Source organism: Alexandromys fortis, unplaced genomic scaffold (assembly GCF_014885135.2).
Source record: "Alexandromys fortis isolate MF-2015 unplaced genomic scaffold, M_Fortis_MF-2015_v1.1 scaffold_12, whole genome shotgun sequence".
NCBI classification, from domain to species: Eukaryota; Metazoa; Chordata; class Mammalia; order Rodentia; family Cricetidae; genus Alexandromys; species Alexandromys fortis.
In genome coordinates, this window is record NW_026067937.1 from 7,935,590 (window position 1) to 7,960,592 (window position 25,003).

General features: G+C 42.5%; 1 protein-coding gene and 1 pseudogene across 2 annotated transcripts; both read right to left on the reverse strand.

The window, feature by feature from the left end:
* Positions 1–542: 542 nt before the first annotated feature.
* Traf6 (TNF receptor associated factor 6) lies at positions 543–24,640 on the reverse strand. 2 transcript variants are annotated; one of them, XM_050147067.1, is made up of 8 exons: positions 24,460–24,640; positions 21,372–21,539; positions 18,149–18,466; positions 15,279–15,429; positions 13,172–13,330; positions 11,536–11,607; positions 9,028–9,105; positions 543–6,966 (listed from the first exon to the last, which is right to left on the reverse strand). In XM_050147067.1, exons 3-8 carry the CDS (start codon positions 18,442–18,444, stop codon positions 6,130–6,132), a joined length of 1,593 nt encoding a protein of 530 aa, XP_050003024.1. In that variant the 5' UTR covers positions 18,445–18,466; positions 21,372–21,539; positions 24,460–24,640; the 3' UTR covers positions 543–6,129. The 2 variants fall into 2 exon arrangements, with proteins under 2 accessions (XP_050003024.1, XP_050003025.1); XM_050147068.1 differs by lacking the exons at positions 21,372–21,539; positions 24,460–24,640 and adding an exon at positions 20,716–20,863.
* On the reverse strand, positions 9,135–10,443 carry LOC126504641 (40S ribosomal protein S15a-like; annotated as a pseudogene).
* Positions 24,641–25,003: the final 363 nt, after the last annotated feature.

Consider the following 25,003-nt stretch of genomic DNA (forward strand, 5'->3'; position numbering starts at 1 on the left):
TGTTAAGGGGATGGCAGAGCAAATCTGGAGGCTTGGGATTGGGGAGAATGGATACCCTGCCAGTTTCTGTCTAAAATAAATTCATGTGGTCACGTTTTTCACTGGGCCTACAGTATAGAAAACTCTCTGGGCTTGTATTTCAAACTTGAATCTTCAGGTCAGAAATCATTGCTGAAATCAGGAAATACAGTGAGTCCTCATTTACTGTTGTTTCCTAAGGGTCAAGGTATTCATGATTTTTTATTTTAAATAAACATTAGTGCCTGGTTTTTCTTCTTCTTGTCATAGTGAGGCCCAGTACCCTAAACAGAGGAACCCTAAGGCAAATCAATCATTTATTATTATTATTATTATTATATTATTATTTGATTGTCCAAAATAGGACTTCTTTCTGTAACAGCCCTAGCTGTTCTGGAACTAACTCTGTAGACCAGGCAGGCCTCGAACTCACAGAGGTCCACCTGCCTCTGCCTCCCAAGTTCTGGAACGAAAGGCATGTACCACCATTACCCGACACTTTTGTTATTTTAATACCATTGTGATATTTGCATCTATATTTTATTTCAATTAAGTATTCATCTGTAAAGAGTGTGCAATATACAGGCTGATAAGGAAGAAGGGGAGGAGGTATGTCAGTCGACACGTTCAAAACAACTCAAGGCATACATTTTGGCGCATCTTTACAGCTAAGGCACACATGAAAGTCAGACCCAGGTGTCTCTTGCAAGATGAACGGGAGTGCACATGTGTGACCTGGGTTTGGGAAGATGTCACACCTATCTACTAGATGGAGTGCAGAGTCTGCAGCATAGTAACCTCAGACCTTCCCTCTGCATCAATCCTGCAATCAGCTGCATTGGCTTGAGGGAAACCGCGTGAGGCAAGGTAGTTGGTGGGGGCCAGGCAGGGTCTGCTTTACATAGCACCTGGCTGAGTGTGTTCCCAAACAAACCTGCTTGCTGCAACCTAAGCTTGTGAACACACACACCTCGTCATTACACTCCCCCTCACACAGTGAAACTCTGAGTCCCCTTACCAATTCCACAGCAGCACTCGGAGCACAGCAGGCTTGTGACCATCTCGTCATTGCATTTTGATTTTTAAAGTCAGATTTCATGCTAGTTTTCAGTTATAAAATTATAAGCGCCTTCCCTAAGTCTATAAAAATACCCTCAAAAACAGACCTGGGCATTAATAATGCTACCTACTCCATAATATTTCAATTTCAAATTCCCACTTTACAGGCAACTAAACTCAGAATAAAACTGAACATATATGACCAGCCAGTAGTCAGAGACAAGCACTAGGGGAACCTGGAATGTCAGCACACAGGGCTATTCCTTCAAGATAAGGAATGGGATCCACTTGGAAGGCTGGGAACAGAAAAGTGTCTATCTATGTGACAATCTGTGTGGCAGGAGACCACATCTGACCCTCCTACAGACCCCTATCTAAAGCTTTCTGTGCATTAAGTCTACAGGATCCATTATGGAAGGTGTCATGTGTACTTTATGAAGTACTGATGTGGTCACATTGGATCTTTATTTAGCTTACTTTGTTCCTCAAAGAGATTTACGTATGTTTTATTGTATACCCAGGACTGAATTAATTTTCACTGGAAAAGTTTCCATCAAACTGTACTGTGCTTAAATATGTCCCCCCAAAACTACTTGGGGTCAGGCTCCTGAAGTTTGAACTAATAACAATTGCACAGTCGTGCTGAACTGAATTGTCTTCTCGCCTCCTGAGGACCATCATGATGCTAGCAGAGAGGTCGCAGAGAGCCCCGCAACAATTTATCTCCTGACTCCAAATATAGTATCTATGCTAAATCACTTTAGTCCCCAGGGAGCATAATCCTGAAATCATATATATTAGCAAAATGTGCCCCAAATTACACTCTTATCCACTGAATTAACTCAAATAAGAAAGTAACATTAGAACAGTCTGCATAACCAGGAACCTCCAAGTAAACCCTTTATGGGAATTCTCCTGTAGACAAAAAGAGATTAAAGCTCCACACAACATTCACACAAGCTCTAAGATGACATAAAGCAGAGGATACAGTTTGAATTACAATAAAATATCACAAGTTTCCAAGGAAAATCTGAGACAACTCCAAGCTGTTTAATTATTTGAGGGCTGAACAGTCTTCAAGAGAAGTAGGAGCCGCATGGAGGGTAACACTGTCCTGGGTGGCAGATGTCCACTGGGTTTAAACCTATCTCCGTATCTGAGAACTGTTACGATAAAGTGCTGGGGAAAACGCAAAACCCACAACATTCACCTTAGCAACCTTACATAAGCGGCCTACCTGGGAAGCAGCTGGCTTCCACTAGGTGCTGCCATGTACTGCTCAGGCCCATGTACAGTATGCTGAGAACGGGGGGTTCGGCAGCGACTAGAACAGGACCTTGGCCCTCACTGGGTCCTGGACAGAAGGGAACTGCGGATCCAGGAGACAGACGGTGCTACATTCTGAGTGGCAAGTGTCCTGCAGGCCACCCTTCCCCTTCTCTGCCAGGTAGGGACACACAGGAGACACTAAGTGTCTGCTAAGGAGACACAGGGCAGGACAAGGAACACCTCTCCACACTCCACAATTTGAACTAGAATCGTTGTCCAGTTTTATCTTTTTATTAACCCGATTTTTTTTGGTTGGGGGTTGAGCAGTTTAAAACATCAAGGACACAGGTGACCTTCAGAGAAAGAACTAGGTTAATTCCATTCGAGTGACTTAAAGGCACGTGAACAAGTGTTAACTTGTTCGGGTTGATCACATTTGGTTCATTTTTCTGGATTCTGGGAATTGGGAAACACCAGTCCATTCCACAGACACTTACATCCACTGTGAGACAAAAGACAGCTCTTCTGAGCCTGCTGACATTTAAAGAGTATTTCAGTAGACAATCAGATGATTATTGACTGTGCCCTAGTCACCCGCTTCGGGCATCTAGGAAAATAACCACCCAACACCCCACAAAAAATGTAATGACATTTTATGTTAAGACAATGAAGAGAATTTTAGGCATGTCAGAAAAGAAGTGGGTTAATAACAGGAAAGAGAAAGAAAAAAAAAAGCCCTTCAAAGTCTTAAGTTAGAATAAGCTCTCTAGTAATTAAAACCTTTCTGGTCACAAGAGATTGAGAGTCTAGGTAAAGCAGCAGCAAGCAACTTCTCTGTAAGAGAATAGTCTAATTGCACACATAATTCACAAGTTAGTCTTACTTTGCTTGATACTGGTAAAAACTCAGCTTTACGCCAGTCATAAAATTTAACTGAGAAATCACCCAGCGCTGGTCAGTTCTTGTTAGGGTGAAAAAGCACTTGTGCATTCTAATCCACCATTTCCCCTCTTCAGTCTCTGAAAGTTAAGTTGAATAGCCAGAAATGGTCACACCCAAAGGACAGTAGCCAATTACCAAACTACAATCACCAACAGGCTTGATTTCTAATAGAAGATATTTGACTTGGAAAAAAAATCTCCAATAATAAGTTGGACATTTTTGGAAGAAAAAACAATTTGAAAAATAGCAATGTTCTAGATTGTTAAGAAACCATGGCCAACACACTGTAGACACAGGTCAGACTCTTACAGGTTAACTGGTGAAAGAGGAAATGTTCAGGAGTGGGGAGACAATTAAGAAACCAGCTTTCTAGGTTAAAACTTGATTCTGAGTAGACCTTGTCAAGGGCTGTCTTTTAATATCAGCTTGATTATTTTTATTCTGTATCCATGGTGACTGAGTATCATAAACTAGCTGACTCGTTTATTACAAACACCAAATGCAGGAAGTTATAAAACTATGCTAAGATGCACATCAGCTGATGGACATTAAGTAAAGCGATCATGTCAGTAGTGGGGACAGTCACACCAATTTTCCACTGGTAAAGCAAGTACTGTCAATGTTTTGTGGCTTACCACTGAGCTCCTCAACACATACGCTAGAGGCATTCTAGTCCAATTTGTTTCATAGGCAGGAACATCACCATGTTGGGAAAAGTTTAACTTAGGCAAAAAACTTATGACGCTGGAGTTAAAAAAAAAAAGGCCAAAACCAAGGCAGGAAATGACTGTTCTTAGTACCTAATACAGACATCTTTTAAATAGAAATCTGACCAGGAAGCTTTTAAATATCATTTCCTTTTTCAAACTGAGAGGGGAAGGGGGGGGGCTGATATTTTGTGGTAACACTTAACTGATAAAAATGCTGACTATGGAATACAAAAAAAATTAAGAATAGAATACACACAGAAAATAGACCCTCAAATAGTTGAGTACATTTTCAAAAGTAAATAAAAAAATAACTATTGCTTGCTTTTTCAGGAATCAACTGCAGGAATAGGACAATGAGGCTTCCCTAGGCGGGAGGTGTTGCAAGAGGCTCAGGGGCTACTAAAGGCCCAGCTAAGACCCACACCACCAGGAAACCAACTGGTGATGCATGGTGAGCTTGTGTAAGGTAGGGGACAAAGCCTTTCCTTCACCTTTGTGGGTGGAATGGAAGCAATGAGAGAAAAATTGAGGTCAAAGTGCCACTTGTCGGGGACAGGCTACAAGTGAAAATCAGACTCCTTCCTCCACCCAGGTCTCTGAGTGTCCTCTGGGAAGCAGGGCAGATCTAGCGCTGGCCAGTGGCTCTGATTTGGCCGGAGACAGAAGTGCCTTTTCTTCCTACCAGAAAACTTGAACGATCTTGTGTAAACAGCAGCAGACAGATCCCCTTAGGTTCTTCACCAATGCTCTAATTAGATGTAGGAGTCCCTGAGAACTACTTCCACAGTACTTTATATGCACAGGCCATTAGCAGACACAGAACAGCACAAAAATGCCCGCTCCACACCACGACACTCGACAGAACGTGCTCAGGCTGGCACTGAGCAGGGTGTTCATACAACCATTATGACTGCCAGCCTTGGTTTAGTCATCTCTCAAGGACCTACACTTTCTCAAGTTTTAACAAACTCTGTTTTGAGGAAATCTATTTTATTTATTAATTTTCAAATTATGTGCTTTGGTGCTTTGCCTGCATGTATGTCTGTATGAAGGTGTCGGACTCCCTGGAACTGGAGTCACAGACAGTTGTGAACTGCCATGCAGGGGCTGGGAGTTGAACCAGGCTTTGCAAGAGCAGCCAGTGCTCTTAACCTCTGAGCCATCTCTCCAGTCCGTTGAGAAAATCAGTTCTATTTCAATTAACTAAGCTAAATCAAAAGGCAGTCAAGAGGGCTGACAAGTTCCCTGGCTGTAAGAGTTCTGCAGTCATCCGCGGATGACCTATAATGGCTGGTGAGCTGAATCACTTCGAATGTTTATGTTGGTGATTCTGTCTGCAAGCGACAGAAGACGTGCACAGGGATGTAGACACCAAGCTACACTGCAAAGACAAGGAAGCTTACATGGCCACAGCACTTAACAGTTGGCAACCACATTACCACATATTACAAACTGGAGAAGCTGCTGCCTGAGCCTCAAAATATGGAAGCAGGGAAGAAGTACTTGGTGCTCAACAGATAAAACGCTCACACTGAGTAAGGAAGGACTAAAGCAGTCGCTGGACCCTTGGAGAACAATAAAAGGGAGCGCATGAGAACTTAGACATTCCAGGGCCATGGAGCAAAGCTTCTGAAATTCACAGGCGTCCACTAAAATGAGAACTCAGTACCAGAGCAGCAACTTCCTCACTGGTGTCAGCACAGGCAGTAGTGATTCTGCTTAGTATAGTACCTAAACATCCTAAAACCAGCCCACGATTCTACGGCACCTAGCATTATTAAACAATCCAGCTTCAGCACACTAACTCTGGCCTTTTTTTTTTCTTTTACAGTGAAGTACCCGGAAAAAGTCCATGAAGTACAACAAAGAGGTATACTAACTGACAGATGAGCCACAGGCCCCGCCAATGTTAGGTTTCTGAAGACGCAGGGGATATGTAGATTTGTAGATTCCCGTGAAGACTGCCTCAGGTATTTGTAACAGTAAGCAGTGGAGGAACCTCACTGTCGACACTTGCTGCTGGTGCTACGCCTTTCCCACTGCTTGTCTGAATACTGTTTACTGGGAGCAGGCAAGGAAGGAACTAGTTTTCCATATGGTCTGTAGTTTTTTTAACCCAAGTAAATGGATGCTAGACTCCTGCATCAGTACTTCGTGGCTGGAAACCCTCCTTCCGAAGGCCACCCATGTCAAAGCGGGTAGAGACTTCACAGCGCACTAATAATGTATCATCCTTAACGAAGGTCCCCTGTCTTAAGGCTTCCAGATGCATAAATGTTACGTAGCCAAAACCTTTGGGGTTCCGTGGGATTGTGGGACGCTGAAAAGCAAGCAGCTCTGGTTTAGCATCCATGACCTCTTCGTGGTTTTGCCTTATTACTGCTTCAGACTGATCAAGAATTGTAAGGCGTATGGTGCCCTGGAAGGGCCAGGGGAGATGACTGTCATAATCTCCTTGCATTGTGTGGACAAACAGGGATATATAGTTTGCACAGCGCTGAGCAGTGGGTAACTGAAGGTGCAGGCGCATGCACAGCTTGTACCCAGGTCTGCCTGTGTAGAATCCTGGGCTATGAATGACAACAGGTTTTTCCTCTTCTTGGGATTTCAAGTGCATCCCAAAGTTGCCAATCTTCCAAATGTAAATCCCATTACACTGCTGTGCTTCCATTTCAGCAACTTTGTCCTCAAGGGTTCGAATGGTCCGTTTGAGCTCATTTACATATATACTCTGAGTTTCCATTTTGGCAGTCAGTTCCCGGATTTGATGGTCCTGTCTTACTAGGCGACTTTCCAACTGTTTGATAGTTTCCTCATAATTTGGGTCCTCTGGACAACATCCCCGGGACGGAGAGGAAGTATCACATGTACGCAAAGCAAGGTTTACATCATGAACAGCCTGGGCCAATAGTCTCATGTGCAACTGGGTATTCTCTTGCAGGTGTCGCGCCAAGTGATTTCTCTGCATCTGAAACAAAGCACAAGTCACAAGTTGGGAGCATTCACTGAGGAAGAAGAAAAGGACCCAGTCAGACAGACAAGAGGTTTGAAAAGTAGCATCACAATTTCTCTTAAACCTTTATCACTTCTCTGATCCAATGAAATAATTCTCTTATTTGACTGGTGCTAACTCAAGAGCACTCAGCCGTTACTCCAATTCATCTCCCTTCTGTCAAGGTAGCATGGATACCCATCCTTCTTTGTTAACCTGAAGACAGCAAACACCCAGGTCTCCTTCTCCCATGTTCCTTCCTCTAATGTTTCTCTCATCAGAGTACAGCTAATAAAACTTTTGCATTAGAAAAACAAAGCAAAGCTTTCTACGGATCATGCTTCCTTTAGTCAATATCATTTTTCTCCCCTTTAAAGCCGCCTGAGCCTACCTCAGCTCCCCTTATGGTGCTGACTTACTGCGAACTGCCATCTCCACAGCATTCTAAGACCACCAAAAATCCTAAATGTTCTATGATAATCATAACTATAAAATAATGTATATTACAGAAAAATAGAAAATACAGGTGATTAAAAAGAAAACAGGCTACCTATTATCTGTCTTAGAATTTTGATATCCTTCAGTTTTTTCTCTATGCACACATAATATAGAACTTCCTCATAACCTTTAAGTATGAGTTACCATTCTATTTTATCTTTTAAGCTGTGAAATATGTTTATTCTAAGTACTGTAAAAGTAGAACAGAGAAAAACATGTAATTATGTGCCCCAGAGAGAATGAGGCCATAGTAAGAGTGACACATAGTAAGCTGTCAGACACTTCACACTGTGACCTCATCTTAGAGCCAACCTAGTCCTCCTTACCATGCACTTGTTTTGAATACTGTTTGTTCAGGTTCTTGCCTTGCTCACCTCTCTTTCCTGTAAGACGAATTATGTAGCACTGCAGTACTGTTCCAAGTCAGTGCTCTGGGCTGCACATGGGCCATCTCCATTCGAATGCACAGAGCTGGCTAGACTCACTACCACTAAAACACCTTTTCTTTCTTTCTAAGTTCTCAGCTGCACAGCTCTTTCTGTGTTTACTCTTTTTGTTCAAGTCTTTCCTTCCAACCCAGTGACTGAGACCATAAACCTACAGTCATTCTGGATGCCCCCTTCTCTGCCTATTGTATCTACTTCATTACTATTAGACCTTCCCTCCTAAATGTGTCTAGGGTTCCTAGATCTCTCTCTCTCCATTCACTTTCATTATGCATGCTGACCTTATTTTGAGTGTTGTTAGTAAAAAGTTCAGATACTGCCTTTCCTTATTCTACTTTATATCTTCCTTGTTGTCGCTAGATTGAACAATATTAAAAAAAAAAAAACCGAACCTCCAAACAAAAAAATAAGTCACCACACTTACTCTCACTTTCTCTCGTCTTCTTGTCTGTTTTTTTTTAAGTAAAATTTTATTTTTATTTTAAACTACAGGTAGGTGTGTGTGTCTGAGTTTGGGGATGCATGTGAATGCTTGTGCTATACAGAGGTGTAGGAGTTCCTGGCCACTGTGAGCCACATGATGTAGGTCGGTGCCAGGAACCACTGAGACATCTTGCAGAGCTGCCCTGAACACTGTTTTCCCCACCTGTTAAGATTCAGTCCACAGGCTGATAAGACGGCAATGGTGCCTGCCACCAAGACTGACAACCTGAGATTGATCTCCTGGTATCTACATGGGCGAAGAAAGAACCGACTCCTATCAGCTATCCTTTGGCCTCTACATGTATGCCATGGAACACACGTACCCACATGCGTACCGATGTGCATATGTGCACACACGCACACACACAAATTAAAAAGGGCAAAGATTCAGTTATATGTTCATTCATGTGTACCTAAATACTTAAGCCATTACTAAATGTGTAACAGCATTAATATTCATAATAACTTACAATAACAGTGTTTATATATAAATGTTTCTAAACACTTAAACTTAAATTTGTTGGTATTCTTCAGTATAGACCTGAGTATGGTGTGTGTATAATATATATATATTTCTGAATTCATATTGTAGAATTAAAAAAAACCTTACCTTCTCATGACAACCAAAAACACTGAAGGTGCAAGGGATTGGTGCTGTCGGGCAGTCCAGATCGTAATGATTAGGCATCTGAAAATCAAAATGAAGCTGAAAAATGTCTTTCCCGGAATATCATGCTCTAGATGATGACAGTACATTTAAAATCTTAAAGTAAGCAAAACTGTGTATTATCTACAGTTTTTTCACAATTCTGAGAAAAATTAAATATTAACATCTTACATCACCCAATTCACTAAACTTCATTTCTTAAAATGGGTTTGTTTCTATGATAGAACACTGGTGCCCTCTTGTGGCATTTACACACCCTAACAACTTCCACAGCAAACCCTCTGAACAGACCTATTACTTCCCGTATGACAATCTTTTATAAATCATCTTATCTTTGAAACTCAGGCATATTTATTTTGGCTCTACTGGGGAACTTGGTTATTATATGGTAGAGATACAACCATCCTTGGCTGGATACAGCACCCCAGACTCGACTGGTCATAGGAGAAGTGTCACAGTCAGCACAGTCAACCCTGCCTGACGTTTGTTATTCTTCTGGAAATAGGACTGAACCTGGGCACAGTCCACGGAGGTTTTTCAACATTTCTAGAAATAATACAAGAATTTTCCCTCCTGTGTGTTTTCAACTTGCTTATTTGTGGTCCATGATGCCAGCTGAGGTTCTCAGTATAATAAAGCCAAACTGACGGGATGGGAGCAGATTATTCTGCCATTTTTTCTAGGTCTTTGAGCTCTCAAATCTAGGGCTGATCACTGCACAGTTGCTCAACCTGCTAGTGCAGTTCACAGCATTTTCCCCAGCTCTGTCATCATCAATGGTTTCAAATTCATCACTGTGGCCAGGCTTCACCCCCACGGTTAGGAAGGGAATGATGATTCTGGAGCACGGCCCGAGAAGGGCCTGGCATTTGCCTCTCTTCTCGGCAATGTTGATCCTCTTGAGAGCATCTGTCAGTGCATTCTTGCGCTCCATGAGGGAAGATGGTGAAGACACTTCAGCATTTAGTTTAGGGTGAGATCATCTTTTTAAAATAGTACCAAAGGAGCAGGGTATGATGGTACATGCCTTTAATCCCAGCACTTGGGGGCAGGGGCTGCTGAGTCTGACTGGCTTGATCTACACAGTGAGTTCAGGCCAGCCACGGCTACATACCCAGCCACAAACAAACAAACCCAAAAGCCAAAAATAAAAAAAACCAGAACCAATCAACCAAACACAGAAAAGGTACCAAGGGGTTGGAGAGGCAGCTCACTATGGGAAGAGTACATTCACCTAGCAGTACATTCTGTACTGGAGTGTATTCCAGTACAGAAAGGAAAAAGAAAGGAAAGGAGAAGAGGAGGAAGAGAAAGGGGGGAGAGACAGAAAGAAGGAAGAAAGAAGTCATGTGAAAGTTGGGTCCACTTTTCACTAGAGATTGAGCCATAATTGTGGACCAAAGTTCAGTTTTTCTGAAGTTTCACTATGGTTTTTGTCTTTATTAAATTTTACTTTCATTGAGCTTTTATAAGTTTGGCATAGCATAGTTTCCTTTAAATATTAATTGAGAACAAAAAAGAAAACCAGGGGTACAAGATGACTTCATAAGCAAAATGTTTAACACCTTCAAATTAGGATTCTTGGGAAAAACACTACAAACAAACCCATGGGAACATTTAGTCAACATCTTACCAAGTAAGGCAGTCAGTGAGGTTTTCACTATACTTCTAGCTCACACAGATTTAGTGACTAATATTCATCCTTTGTGGTAAACTCCCTAACTTTCAACAGAGAGCAAATCTGATGGAATTTTCCTTTATTAGCAGTTAAAGTATAACAGTTTTCTATGACAACTGTTGCCTTTGGCGATGCTCTGCAGTGGTTCTGGAAACCCTCTGCATTCTGCAGGAGCTGGTGCTGCACAGCACTGTGCTGCTGAGCCGGAGCTTTCTTCTGCTTCCTCGTTCTCTCGGTCAACCTCCAGACGACCAGGCCTCATGCCAATGTGTAAATGTGTTCTTCTACAAGTCTGTTTTTAAGTGGGGCCCTTCACTTTCAATTGTTTTTATTTGAAATTCATCTGTTTTGGTTCAGTTTTGATTTCTTTGTCTGTGCTGGGCACACTAGGTAGGGTCTCTAGTCCTCTGAGTTCCATTCCTAGCCAATGGAATCCTTTTATTTTTTTTATTTTTTGAGAAATGTCTCTCTATGAAGTCCAGGAACTCACTACGTAGATGAGGCTGGCTTAGAACTCAGAGATCCACCTGCTCCTGCCTCCTGAGTGTTGTGTAAAGGTGTACACCAGCCACCATGATTTAAGCATCTACAAATACTAATTTTTGTTCCTTGTAAATATTTATTCAATTACATTAACTTATATATTTTTTGTACAGCAGAATGCTTCAACATATACTGACTTTGCCTTATTTTTTATATTCTCAATTAAAAAAAAAACGGTAGCACTTCTTTAAGCTCTTAAGGACACAGTAATTTGCAAAAGAGACACCTACCTGTTCTCTGATGAGGATTGTACCACAGTATTCACAGATGATATTTGCCAAAGGACAAGTCTGATCATGGATCTAAGTTGTATGAGAGAATTAAGAAATGTATGAGAAAGTCTGAAAACATAAAAAGACTAATTTTTACAGTAATTTTTTTCACTGTATGCAAATGAAGAACATTTATGTACAGTCACAACATGAGACTTTTTCTAGTTAATGAGACTCGGTTTTCAATCTCCTTCAAAGAATTTGTTAGCATGCAAAACAGATATGACTCCTTTTGAACTTGAAGCAGAGCACCCCGGAGTAGCATGGCTATCACCGGCTGGTGTAATTCTCCAAGGGCAAAAGTTTTAGCAGCAGCATAACAAGCTAATTACAATTCTTTCCAGTAACTTAAAGCAAGCAAGCCATCAATCAAAAGGTGTTAGGGCACAGACTTTGGTACTTAAGCTCTCAGAAAAAGGAGTCCCACTTTGTAGAACACAGTAACTCTGGTTTAACAGATATGCTGAAAAGAGACAAGCCTTCCTCATCAGTTCACCAAATCTGTTCCAATTATGACTGAGATTTTACATATTTATCATTAGCAAGTTAGCTGAATTTTCTTGACTATTTTATTTATTATTATTATTATGGTTTTTTTTTTTTTTTTTTGGTTTTTCAAGACAGGGTTTCACTGCAGCTTCGGAGCCTGTCCTGGAACTAGCTCTTGTAGACCAGGCTGGCCTTGAACTCACTGAGATCCACCTGCCTCTGCCACCTGAGTGCTGGGATTAAAGGTGTGCACTACCATCGCTCAACAAGTTTCTTGACTATTTTTATCAACACACTTAATATATAAAATGCTCAATTTTCTAAGAAACAAATTTAGAAGAGTATAAATTTAAGGAAGGAACTAAGTATCAGTTATAGAGGAAGATAAACTAATGCAGGTTATTTTAGTAAAGAGTACAAGGGTAGGGTTTCAGTGTCACCGGAACACTGAAACATTAGGGTGAAACTAATTAGCCTCTTTACAACCCAGCGGATGGAAACAAGTGCCCTCCCTCATGATGCTGCCAGGCACCATACTGTTTCTTTTTAAAGGTTAGCTTCAACTGAAGGATAATATATGCACTGAAAAGTGAATGGAGCCAATGGCTTAGTGCCAGTGGAACACACTTTGCTGTATTTAATAAATTCTTTCTTACAGATGCAATAGTTGACACCCTATGTAAACCAGTCTGTATCCCTCTTCCACAGTATCTGCCACCAGACCATTCACTAATATTCATGGACAGGGAGGAAAGCAGCAGGTATCTTTCCTACAGCTCCTGTTCATTGTTTACTCTCAGTAATTAGTCTAATGCTTTCGAAGGATATGGAAATATAAACTCCATATTTAAGGTCCCTGGGTTCCCTGAAACTTCATTTCTTTCATAAAACTTAGCTTTTAAAAACTGATAATATAGCTGGGTGGTGGTGGAGCAGATCTCTGAGTTTGAGGCCAACCTGGACTACAGAGTGAATTCAACAACAAAAAAATTAAAAACAAAACCTGATAATATAAATTAATTTTTGTATTTACATCCTTATCTTAATGCTAACCCCTTCAGATATGTACTTTAAATGTAACGAACAAATCTAAGTTAGTACACACCTCTTTTTCTTCAAATGGCATGGACACAGCACAGTTTACACAAGACACCTGTCTCCTGGGACAATCCTCCATAACATGTATATTAAACTGGCACTTTTGGAAAGGACGTTGACATTGGGGACAATTCATAAGAGCAAATTCACAATGTGCTTGGTGATCCTGTGATAAAGGAAAATAATTGATTAGTATCTGAAAACCCTAAAAATGTTTTCTAAAGATAATCTTTTCCAAGAAAACAAGTTTTCCTTTCAGAATTACTTTTAACTGTCAATCTGACCTAACACAAGTCACCTGAGAAGGGAGTCTCAATTAACGGACTGCACAGATCAGATTGGCTTCTGGGCACGTTTACAGGGGACTGTTTAACTGTTAACTGATGGAGGAGGGCCAGCCCACTGTGGGTGGCACCATTACGTGGGCAGGTGGTCCTGGGCTGTATAAGAAAGCTAGCTGAGTAAGGGCCTCTGAGCTAGCAAGGAAATCGTGCTCCTCCAAGGATTCTGTGTGAGTCCAGGCCTGACTTCCTCAACAACAGATTACGATCTGGAACTATAAGCCAAACACAGCCTTTCCTACTCTAAACTGCTTGGTCAGAGTGTATCTTCACAGGATAGAGACTAAATATGGACAGTAACAAAAGACCACACTCTCTAGCCACATACAGCATGGAGGCCTTAATAAAGTCTTTCAAACAATAATTGTGATGTCAAGTTTATAAAAAGAATAAGAAGTCTCAAGTTAAATTTCCAGTTAGAGAAGTTTTGGAAAGAAGTTAGATTTCCAGATTAGTAATTTATTCTGTGCTGAAAGGGTAATGGAGGCCCAAAAATGTGAGCCTATTCCACCTTGTCTGAAGGTCAGAGTTTGAGCTTACTCAAAGTTGTTGACAACAACTGTGTCTACACACCCTGACCTAGGGTGTGGTTGCTTGGTGTTTTGAACATTAATATGGCCCATACAGGTAGATCCACTCTACCCTGACCAAAGGTCAGAGAATTTACTTCTTTTGAAATAGGAGGTTTGACCTATGGTGTGGCTACCTTCAGGATACTTGGTCTAGGGTGGGCTCACTGCCTAAACAACAGAATGCTTTTCTCATGAATTAATGGCTTGATGTCTCAAGCACTGAAGCAAGTAACTGTTCTGGCTGTCCTTTGTATCATGTTAAAGCAGTCTTTTGCCTTTGTCCCCCTTTTGTATACCCCCTTGGGGTATAAAGTGCATGGAAAAATAAACACCGGCTAACTCAGAACTCGAACTCAGAAAAATTCACCATTCAGTGTTCACTAAGTTGCCCTCCTGTTCCTATCCTGTGTCACTGTGATTCCTCAACTTTTCTAGTCTTCACGCCCCTACCCTGGGACACAAACCCGCCACGGCTAGGAAAGGTGGCTCCCAACATATGGCAGCCCACCATGGCATGGCTCACAACAAAGGGTAACTCCCACTAATAGGACTAAAGAGGTGGCTCACTGGTTAAAAGGGAATGCTGTTCTTCAAGAAGACCAGATTTCTGTTCTCAGCACCCTCACTGGGCTGTAAACAACTTTCTGTAATCCCAGGGAATCCAATACCTCTTCTGGCCTCCATGAGTACCTGCGCATACCACACACACATACTGAAAGGAGGAAATCTTTTTTTTTTTTTTTTAAAAGAACAAAATAAAAGGGACAGACTTGAAACCCAACCTAAACATTCATAAACTATATGAATATTTGATCCAGGGAATAAAAAAATGTGCAATTTAAAAAAATAGAGAAAGTATGACGAAGGTACTGAGATGATGGCTGTAAGACACTTTGTTTCTTATTTCAAAATGAGAGAAATAAAGTTAGGTTAAGATGTAATCTGCAATTAAGGAGCCCTTCAACTGTTGAACTGTAAAAGTGCTTATCTGAAACCCTCCCAAGAGCACAGACTTATTTTATTGTGGGGACAAAGTCAAAGTAGAAAGAATAAAACATTTTCTGTTTTTTTTACACTTAATGATGGCAAGAATTTACTCACCCATCCTGATCTGCTATAACGACACACACACAACAGGGCAGTCATTATGCTCTACAGACTACACTGTGTAGTGACAACAGCTAGAAAACATCCTTAATACCTCGAGGTGTCTCAGTTCCATCTTCTGCAAACAGCCTTTATTTGGGCATTTTACTGTTAGGGAAAGGATCTCTCGCTTTGCAAAATTGTCAGGAAACAGTTGATTTTCCAGCAGTATTTCATTGTCAACTGGACACTTGTGACCTGCATCCCTAAAAGAAGCAGGAACTTAAAGTTAGTAGCCTGAAACGTTCACCTTGGAAGACTGACTGCAGCTCTCCTTATGAAATAAGGCATGCATTATATTTCACAACAACACTAGAATGACAGTGCACTGTGAAGTTTATGAATTCACTTATGAAATGGATGCAAACTAGCACTGCACTATTTATCAAAAGCAGATGGGCTGTAGATGGTAGGATAAATTCCAGCTGGAAAATAAGCAAAACACTGTATAAAATTATAGTTTGGCATAAAAATGAAGTGAAGGTCAGTTAGGAAAGACTTCTGGCAGTCTGGACGGCTGTGCTCTGTAACACCTCTACAGTCGACCACTAAGTCAGACTACGCTGCTTACAGTCTTATCAACACATTCATAGTGTTACAAACACAAACTGGTTAGCAGAACCCTCTGAGGCTTCTGGTAAGCTCTGAAGTGAGGTCTATGATGACACCATCTCCTGAGCCACAGAATGATTTCATTTGCATATCGAGGGTGAACTACCGCAGAGCTAGAGGACTTCTGTGGTGGGCTTTCCCGGTGTTCTACCTCCCTCATCTTTGGTGGGAAAAATCAGCCTCAGAAAACCCGGGAGTCTGCCATTCCCTTTGAACTTTTTGATTTTCAAAATATCATTTTAAGATATTTTATTTTTAACTATGTATCTGTATCTGTGTGGGGGCATGTCCACATGAACACAGGTGCTTATGGAGGTCAGAGGTATTGGGTCCTGTGGAGCTGTAGGTATAGGCAGTTATGAACTACCTGCTGGGGGTTCTGGGAACTGACTTGAGTCATCTGCAAGAGCAGTAGACGCCATCCCTCCAGCCATCCAGAGGTCTCAGTCTTGTGTCACAAAATGTGACCATCAGGTAAGCCACGGGAGCCTTAATCAATCACTGAAGCGTTTCTTCAACAGTGCTGTCAAACAGCACAGGACTAAGAGAGACAGAGCTGATCTTTATGGGTTCTGTTTAAGATTACATAATGCCAGGTATGGGATCTCTGTGAGTTCAAGGTCAACCTGACCAGGCAGGGAGCTCCAGGACAATTAAGACTACATTCCTTGTCTCAAAAAAAAAAAAAAAAAAAATTACACAATAAACTAGCAAATACTTTTAAAACATAGAAAGTGGAAACAAACTTTGTAAAACATGTGTATCTAAGGGAAAGTAATAACTTTACAAAGTAAATCTAAAACCATTACCCACAGTTTTAGAAAACCCAAAAGAAAATGAATTAGACCAAGACCCATTTTGATTTCTTGAATGATAGTCAATGAAGACTTTGCAGCAGTTCCTTTTAAGAGATTAAAACCATAGTACTCTGTCATTTCTAGTTTTGAGGGAAACAGGACTAAGGCCTCAGATTTCCTTTCGTGGGATTTGTTTCTCTTATCACTATCCTACAACTTTCAAAACATTTTGCTACAAAGATTAGCGAGGTAGCTTCCTGGACACTTGATGACACCGTGTGCATGTCTCCCTTATAGACATCAGCACGCTGCATGTGCTACATTAAAACAGGGACGTGAGGATGAGCCTTAACCACCTGGCTGTGATCTAAACCAGAGGCCCCAGGGGACACTGTGACCTCACAGGCTGAGCTGAACGTGGTACTATTAGCATCCAGTGGACACACAGAAGGCACGAAGCTCAGGGTCTAAAAGAAGACATCCTGCCTCAATCAAGAATCATCTGGCTCAAAATATCAACAGCACCAAGGCTGGGAAACAAACACATAACATAACCTTATCCTCTATAGTTCCTACTGATTCAATGCCAGGCAACACGTTTCCCCTCAAATTAAAATAATGTGCTGATCCTTTGTTACTTAATTCAAGCCCCAAGGATGGAGTTTTATTGAAAAGCTGGTACAGAAATTGAGAGGTAAGAATTCATAGACCATTGAATATGCCAAGATGGCCTTAGTCTATTTAGGAATCACTGCAGTTTGGTCCCTAATGCAGCAATGCTCAAAACAGAGCTTTGGAGATGTGACTGGAACTCAATGAGGGCTCTGACCTCCTCAGTGGATTAATCCATTTGAGGGTTCAGTCTGTTGGTCAGTGTGAAGGTAATGGAAACCCAGGAGGTGAGACCCAGCAGAACTGAATGAGAATCTTTTTGTCTTGTATATTTTAATCCAGTTACAACACTCATACACCAAGCACCTACTGTGAGGAAGGCACTATTGCTATAACTAGAGAAAGCCAGTTTAACATCTCAGTCTCGAGGATCTACTTTCCAGTGCTGTAGGCAGAAAACAAAAACAAAAACAAACCCGCATCAGTTATCAATTGTTTAAGGGAAAAATGCTAGGGGTAAAAAAATCAAAGCCTAGCCTGATAAGGGAGCCTCCTTTCATACTGCAGCACAAACTGGGATAGGCCCCTAACTCACTCACTTTCCCGTCATCTTCTTTTTTTCAGAGCAGCTTTTTCTGTCTGCCTACTCTTAGGATGACCTGTTTCTTCTCTTCCTTCTTTCCTTTTTTCTTTTGAGACAGGTTTATTTCTATGTAGTCCTGGCTGTCTTGGAACTTGCTCTGTAGACCAGACTGGCCTCAAACTCAGGGATCTTCCCGCCTCTGCCTCCTAAGTGCTGCGATTAAAAAAGGCATTTGCCACCACCACTCTAGGGATGGCCTGTTTCTAACATGTTCTTTGTATTTGGTTGTTATAAGCATCGTTCTTTCTTAAAATCAAATACCTTATGGATTTGATGATGCAGGCTTTGCAGAACCTGTGGCCACATGGTGTTTGCACTGCTTCCCGTAACGCCATCAAGCAGATGGGGCACTCATACTTGCTCTCCAAAGGTGGGTCAAACTCCACATCGTATCCCTGGATCTCCTCCATAAAGGAGCTGGAGAAGTTCCCCGTGCTGGCGGACCCACTCACACTGTCATCTTTCATCGCAGCACTGCAGGAGGCGGCCATGGCAGCACAGCAGTCACTTGAGGACTGGCTGGACCCACAGCTGTTTTCACAGTTTAACAGACTCATAGTGGCTTTGTTATCAGTCAATCTGCACACAAAACGAGAAAAAAATGCTTCAGCATGCAAACACATAGCTTATCCATATTAGTCACCTAGTAGCCCACACATACTGTTTTAATATTATTTACAAATAACTTCTAGAGTGACTACCACTTCATGGTAAGTTATCTGATTCCCTCCTTCAAAATGTTTATGAATCACCTATGTCGAACACAAAGGAAAGTTCCCAGTCTATGCAATGACAACGGGAGGCTGGAAAAGAAAAGCCCTTCAGTTACTACGCCCGAGCATCTGTTTACACCAAGATCGGGAATTTAGTGTTCACTGCCATGCCCAGCACAAGAGTTTTTCACATAGTGGTAGATGCTCACTAAACATCTACTGAGAAGGTTTTTCACGTAATCAAGGGTCCGTTAGGTATTCTTAGTTGAAGAGAATAGTACAGCCTGCAGGGAACAGCAGTACTGGGTGTGTGTGTGATCTGGACCACTCAGAACTTAAACCCCATGTGGATTTCTAAATGCTCAGCATGGCAATTTCTTTTATATAGAAGGAATGGAATTTAAAAGTGTATATCTTTCTGCCTTCAAGTCAGATCAGATGACCATGTTTCACTACTAGTGACTGGAAAAACATGTGAGGTTTCTTTGCCTATGGAAAATTATTGTATTAGGAGCAGATAGATGCCTTCACATTCTAAACTGTTATATTATATATATGAGATATAGATGTTTAAAAGCAACTTATAATACCTATAACCAGTCATGTCTTTAGCTTAATTATCCTCGAGGAAATTCCTAATGTAAACTATAGTTCTAGAAGCAGAATGCAAACCTCTAGTCAATACAGCAGACAATAACCCCCATACCTGTCTACATAAAAATTCTGTCTGCCAGTTTGCCAATTGGAGGATTAAGCTACCAGGTCAGTGAGATGGCTCAGAGGGTAAAGGTGCTTGCCTCTAAACATGACCACCTGAGTCTAACCCCTAGAACCCGTAAGTTGTCCTCTGACCTCCATACAGGTGCCACCTACACTCCTCTCACACAGCAGTACACAAATGTATTAAAAACAATAAAACCCCTAACAACAACAACAAAAGGAGTTCTCCGTTGGGTCTGGGGGGGGCAGGTCTGTAATCTTAACTACTAGGGAAGCTGAGGCAGGAGGATGGATTCTGGATGAGCCTAGACAACTTAGTGAGAGCCCGCTTTAAAACAGTCAAAAGAGGGTTGAGAAACAGCCCAGTGGCAGAGGACTTGCCTGGCCACTGTGAGGCTCTAGGTTCAACCCCCTGAACTGGAAATAAAGACAGGGCTCCCAGTCTTTGCACCCCTAGAAACAAACACCTTTCTGCATGCCTCAAGTCTTTCAGTCGCTGTCTGACAGGTTCCTACAGAAGCAGGAGGGGCTGGAGGACAGCTCAGAGGTGAAGAGCTCCTGCTCTTCCAGGGGATCTGAGCTGGAGCCCTTCTCCCATGCTGGGTGGCTGATCCATCAGTAACTCTGGCTCTAAGGGAATCTGGCTTCTCTATGCACCTGGACTCGCATGGACAAATAACAGAAAATAAAATAAATCGTAAAAAAAAAACAAAAAAAAACAAAAAACAAAACAGAAAAACCAAAACATTGAAGTGCAGTGCTCTGGTCGCAGGGGCAGAGCTGTAGTGCAGTGCAGCCTCGGGGCTAGGCAGTCTGCAGCTAGGCCTTTCTTAGTCTTGTGGTCACGACTGGGGCAAACCGGATAACCCTATGCTTCAGTTTCCTCTCTTATTAGTGAGAGTTCCTGCTAGGATGACATGTGTTAATATGCACTGAACACTGAGAGCTGTAGCTGCAGTCAGAACAAGTTATTATTTCATACAGTTTTACACAGGATTGTCTTCGCTTATTAGAGTGAAACCATAGAGTTTAAAAAGGTCAACTTGCCTAAGATCACCAATTAAGTAGCAGAGTGAGATCAATCCACAAGTCTACCTGACCCCGGAACCTTCTGCATTATGTTTATCTGTGTTGTGACAAAATAATTTGAGATTTATTTCTTTTAAAGTGCTGTCCAGTGTTAGTACACTGAGTTGATTTAACTCCAAAAAGTCACCTGACACCTCATACCATTTTACTTTATTTTTGATATAGTTTTGAAAAGTTGAAATTACCTCCTAAAGCCTTGCCATTTCTAACGTGAATTCCTCGGACAGGCCCATTCTGACTGGAAGACAGGAAAGAATGAGAAACTGGCACACAGCAGAACTAGGCAAAGATTATTAGACCGCCCACCTTTACTGCTTTTATATGGAGGACAAAGGACAGCTGTGCCTCTCCACAGATTGCATCCTATCTCTACTTCTTTAGTCATGGTTTCTAAAGTAGACCTGTTGGGGAAGAGCACGCAATTCTCAAAATTTTCTGATACATGATGTTGTTTACCCAGTATGTAGCGAAGGCTTTCAAATCTCCACTCCCACACAGTATGTACCAGAGTGTCCATTTTATACACCCTTGATAAGAACAGGCCTTTAGAATCTTAGTCTGTTTTGTTCTGCTTTGCTTAGTAAGGTCATTTCTGAGATAGTGATATTCATTACTAAGCTATACAGCACATATCACAGTGCTAGCTGTATCTGTATGGTGAACCTGAGGGAACTAAGACTGCCCTTCCTGCCACATGTTCAATTTAAAATTCAGCTATGGTCAGGCTCTATACTGCTTTCTTGCTGTCCACTTGAAGACTTGAGTGTCATCTGATTTAAAGAGATCTTTTGTGAACTACACATTCCTAGTAAAACATGCTTGACAGTAACAATGTAAGAGAATTTCCACTGAAGGAGCGCACTTCAAGTGCATTCTTAAAAACATGTACGGGCATCCGTGGGCAAAGGTGAGGCGAGAAGGGGGCCGCAGCATTCTTGAACCCTCTCAGCAGCCATTATTACCTGTTCAAGGTCCCTCCTTGGAAGCTGCAGAGATGGCTCAGCAGTTAAGAACAAGTGCAGTTCTTCCAGAAGACCCAAGTTCAGATCCAGCATCCACAGCAGAGTCTGAGAACCACTTATCAGCTCCTGGGGATCTATACCTTCTTCTGACTTCCATGGGCTACACACCTGAGGCATACACACACACACACACACACACACACATTAAATAATTAATTAATTAAAAAGATAAAGATCCCCCTTACCATTGCCAAGGTGGGGGAGAGTTCACAAAGCACCGCCCTTTTCCAAGGTCTGACTTGCAGTTAAAGGTTGCTGCAGGGACATTTTCCACAGTAGTGCAGTCAATGTTAAGCTGCCTACGTCCTGAGGGCAACCCTAATTAAACTTATGGGTTTATCAAATATGAACATACATACATATCCGCTCTTAGGGTACAAAACACCATGGGTATTATTAGAAAAAAAAAAACCCAATATCAAGTTGCTTCCATTACTTTCCATGCTTTAAGAATAGAGAAGCTCTATGTCTTCCAAATACTCTTCAGATAATACATACATCTCGAAGGTCTACAGGTGTGTGTGCACCTGTACATGTGTATGTGTGTTTAACATATACTGCGATATTTTGACACATAGTGCAGTAATTAGACTCAAGCTTGATTACTTGAAGTTAAGTACTTGATTAGTTGAAGTTAAGCTACAACAAACACAGCCACCTTTTCTGAGGCAAGTTAAAATATTTTACCTCTACTTTTATGTGTTGCAATGACTTAAGTAACAAAGCCACATCTCTATAATTTCCCAACAGTGAGTAGTTGTCTTTATTAACACTTAGAGAAGAAGGAATGGTGTCCTGAATCAGGTGAAGAGGTGAGAATACAGTGTGTGTGTAGAACACGGTGCTCTGAGCTGCTACAAAAGCAGACTCCAGACTCACTGCAGTAAGTTACGCTTTGCTACAAAGTATTTCTCAGCATCGTGTTTAGTTATTTGGATGACTTTCTCCAGGATAGAGAGGGCAGAATAAAATTTAGGTTATTCTTTATCTTGTACCTCACGACTGCAATCCTGTTTGCTGCTGAGAATCTAATAAGGCGCACTTTAGTGAAGTGGCACAGAGGGAACCATTACCAACTAACCTCAACTACACAGTGAGTAAGTAATAAAATTAGCCTTACCAGAAGCCATGGCTTGTATCTACAAATCTGTACCTAGGCATATATTATAATTCAAAGACAATGAAGTTGATGTCTTACGTGAAGGGCAGGGTGACCCACAAAGACAAATGCTATGCTAGGAAATGTGGATGTAACCTCTTGAAAGCATACATTTTATGTTAACTGGGGTGCACACACAAGTAAACATGTAATTCATAAATCAAGGCCACATAAAAGAAAATACTGACAATTACTTAACTTTCTACAGGGGACTCACCTGGTGGGATTCACCAGGTGGAAGGAGAGAAGTGACTTATCCTGTGACTTCCACACATGAGCTTAGGCACGAAGGCCGATATACACACACAGGAACACACTAAATAATTATGTAAAAGCAAAACCCAAATTTCTTTACTAGCTGTGTGCCTAGTCCTTAAAAACCCATTCTTTCTGGGTGGTGGTGGCCCACACCTTTAATCTCAGCACTTGGGGAGGTAGAGGCAGTTGGATCTCTGTGAGTTCAAGGCCACCCTGGGCTACAGAGTGAGCTGGGGGGTGGGAAGGAGGGAGCCAGACCTGTTATACAGAGAAACCCTGTCTTGAAAAACAACAACATAAAACCAAAACAATAACAAACTCATTCTTAAAATACAAAGACCTGCAAATGGGGTACAGTGGGTAAGAAATGCTACAAAATATTTGACGGTTGCAGTTTAGTTTTGAACTCAAATTCAAAGTGATTTTGCTTATCCAGGCATTGTTTGCTCCTCGAAAAGCCAAGGATTTTTGGACAATCTCTTATACAAACCAAGTGACCAAAATTGATTAGCAGCAGAAATTTATTATCACAGACAAACAATGCTATAATTTTGAAGTAGTATATATACAGCGTATCAAGGCTGAATCTCAGATATGATTCTTGTATGCATCATGTGGACAACCATAGCTCACTTTCCTTGAGTCACATGACACCAAGCCATCTACACTCCACCCTCCACCTCAAACCCCAAAAGGAAAAAAAAAAGCTCCTTTACTCCGGAGCATCATCAAAGGAGGTGTGAAATGCCAGCGGTTCAAGGCACAAAGCCTACACTTCGGATGTGACAAGTTGTTCTCGTTTCTAGACTTGTGCAGCAGGCTAGTTACCTGCTCTCAGAGACACATGCAAATCCTATACATCCAAGCTTTAGGTGCTTTCTGTCCACACACGATGGTCTAAGTCTCAGCTGGAGTTCCCCTGAAGTCAAGTACTAGGAACAGTTTTATCGACACAGGGTCTGGAACAATCGCTAGAGAGCAGGGTTGGGGAGGGAACATGGGTGTCATCGAACTTTTTTTTTTCTTTTCTTTCTAACTTATGGCTTAGGACCTCTATCGAATTTAACAGGGAACACAAAAAGTTTTCCCCTGCACTCTGGAAGTTTGAAGGGTTTTTTTATTTATTTTTTTTTTTAATTTAAGCTGGAAGGGACGGGAAAACCCAGCGGGCGATTTCCTTCCCTGGGCAGGGAAACACGAGGTGAGGATCAGCCGGGCTGAGGAAGTGGGATGCAGTGAGCCGGGAAGGGGCAGGATCGGCGGGAGAGGCTCCCAGACCAGGGGCCCGGCCAGGACTTTGGGGCGAGAGCGGCCCGGGGAGGGCACGAGGGCGTCCCTGGCCTGTAGGAGGGCGGCGGGCTCGTCCGGCACCTGTTAGACGCCGGGCACCTAGGGCAGAGGCGGCTGCGCGCCGAGACGGGGATCCTGGGGGCCACCCAGACTGGAGGGGAGAGAGGCGGAGTCCCGGCCCCGTGCGGGGACGAGGGAAGGGCGGCGCCGGTCTGTGGCAGGCGAGGGCGCGCGGCGACACGTCCCCGTCCCGCGGGGATCCGGGGATGACGCTCCCGGGCCCACGGCCGCCGGAACCCAAGTTCGAAGCCGCTCACTCACCGCTCGCCCACGCACAGACGCCACAGCCGACCGGGAAGGCTCCCGGTCGCCAACACACGCGGCGCTCCGAGACCGAGTGATTCCGACGCCAGACTCCGGGTTCGAGGGCAGCAGCCGCCGCGTCCGCCGACGGCCAGAGCCTCAGCCCCAGCCGCGGCTGTCGCTGCTGCTTCCGCCTTCTCAGCCAGCCAGGAGCAGCGAGGGGAGAGGAGCCCGTCCCGAGACAGAGCGGCCCCGGGAGTGAGGGCGCCCCCTGGCCGCGGTCCTCCACCCTGCGGCTGTCAACCCCACCTTGCAATTGTTATCTGATTGAAGGGTGTGTGTGTGTTAAAATGAGAAATTTGATGGTGATGGGGCATCAATAGCCTTGATAGCATGATAGCAACAATCTAAAATTATATTTTCTTAGACTTTTTACAGTTCTACCCCTACTCCTACCAGTAGGTAGAACCCTACATTAATTAATCAAGTAGTTCTTCTCATCGATGCATGAAAAATTTCTTCGCAGTTGCTGCATTTGCACTAGCCCATTCTCCGGCATTGT

Excerpts from the sequence above, each read along its gene's own strand:
- Traf6 (XM_050147067.1), bottom strand. The coding sequence starts at position 18,444 with ATGAGTCTGTTAAACTGTGAAAACAGCTGTGGGTCCAGCCAGTCCTCA. Across the intron at positions 15,430-18,148 it reads TGCATCATCAAATCCATAAG|GGATGCAGGTCACAAGTGTC; the intron begins GTATTTGATTTT and ends TGCTTCTTTTAG. Across the intron at positions 11,608-13,171 it reads TGCCATTTGAAGAAAAAGAG|ATCCATGATCAGACTTGTCC; the intron begins GTGTGTACTAAC and ends CATACAACTTAG.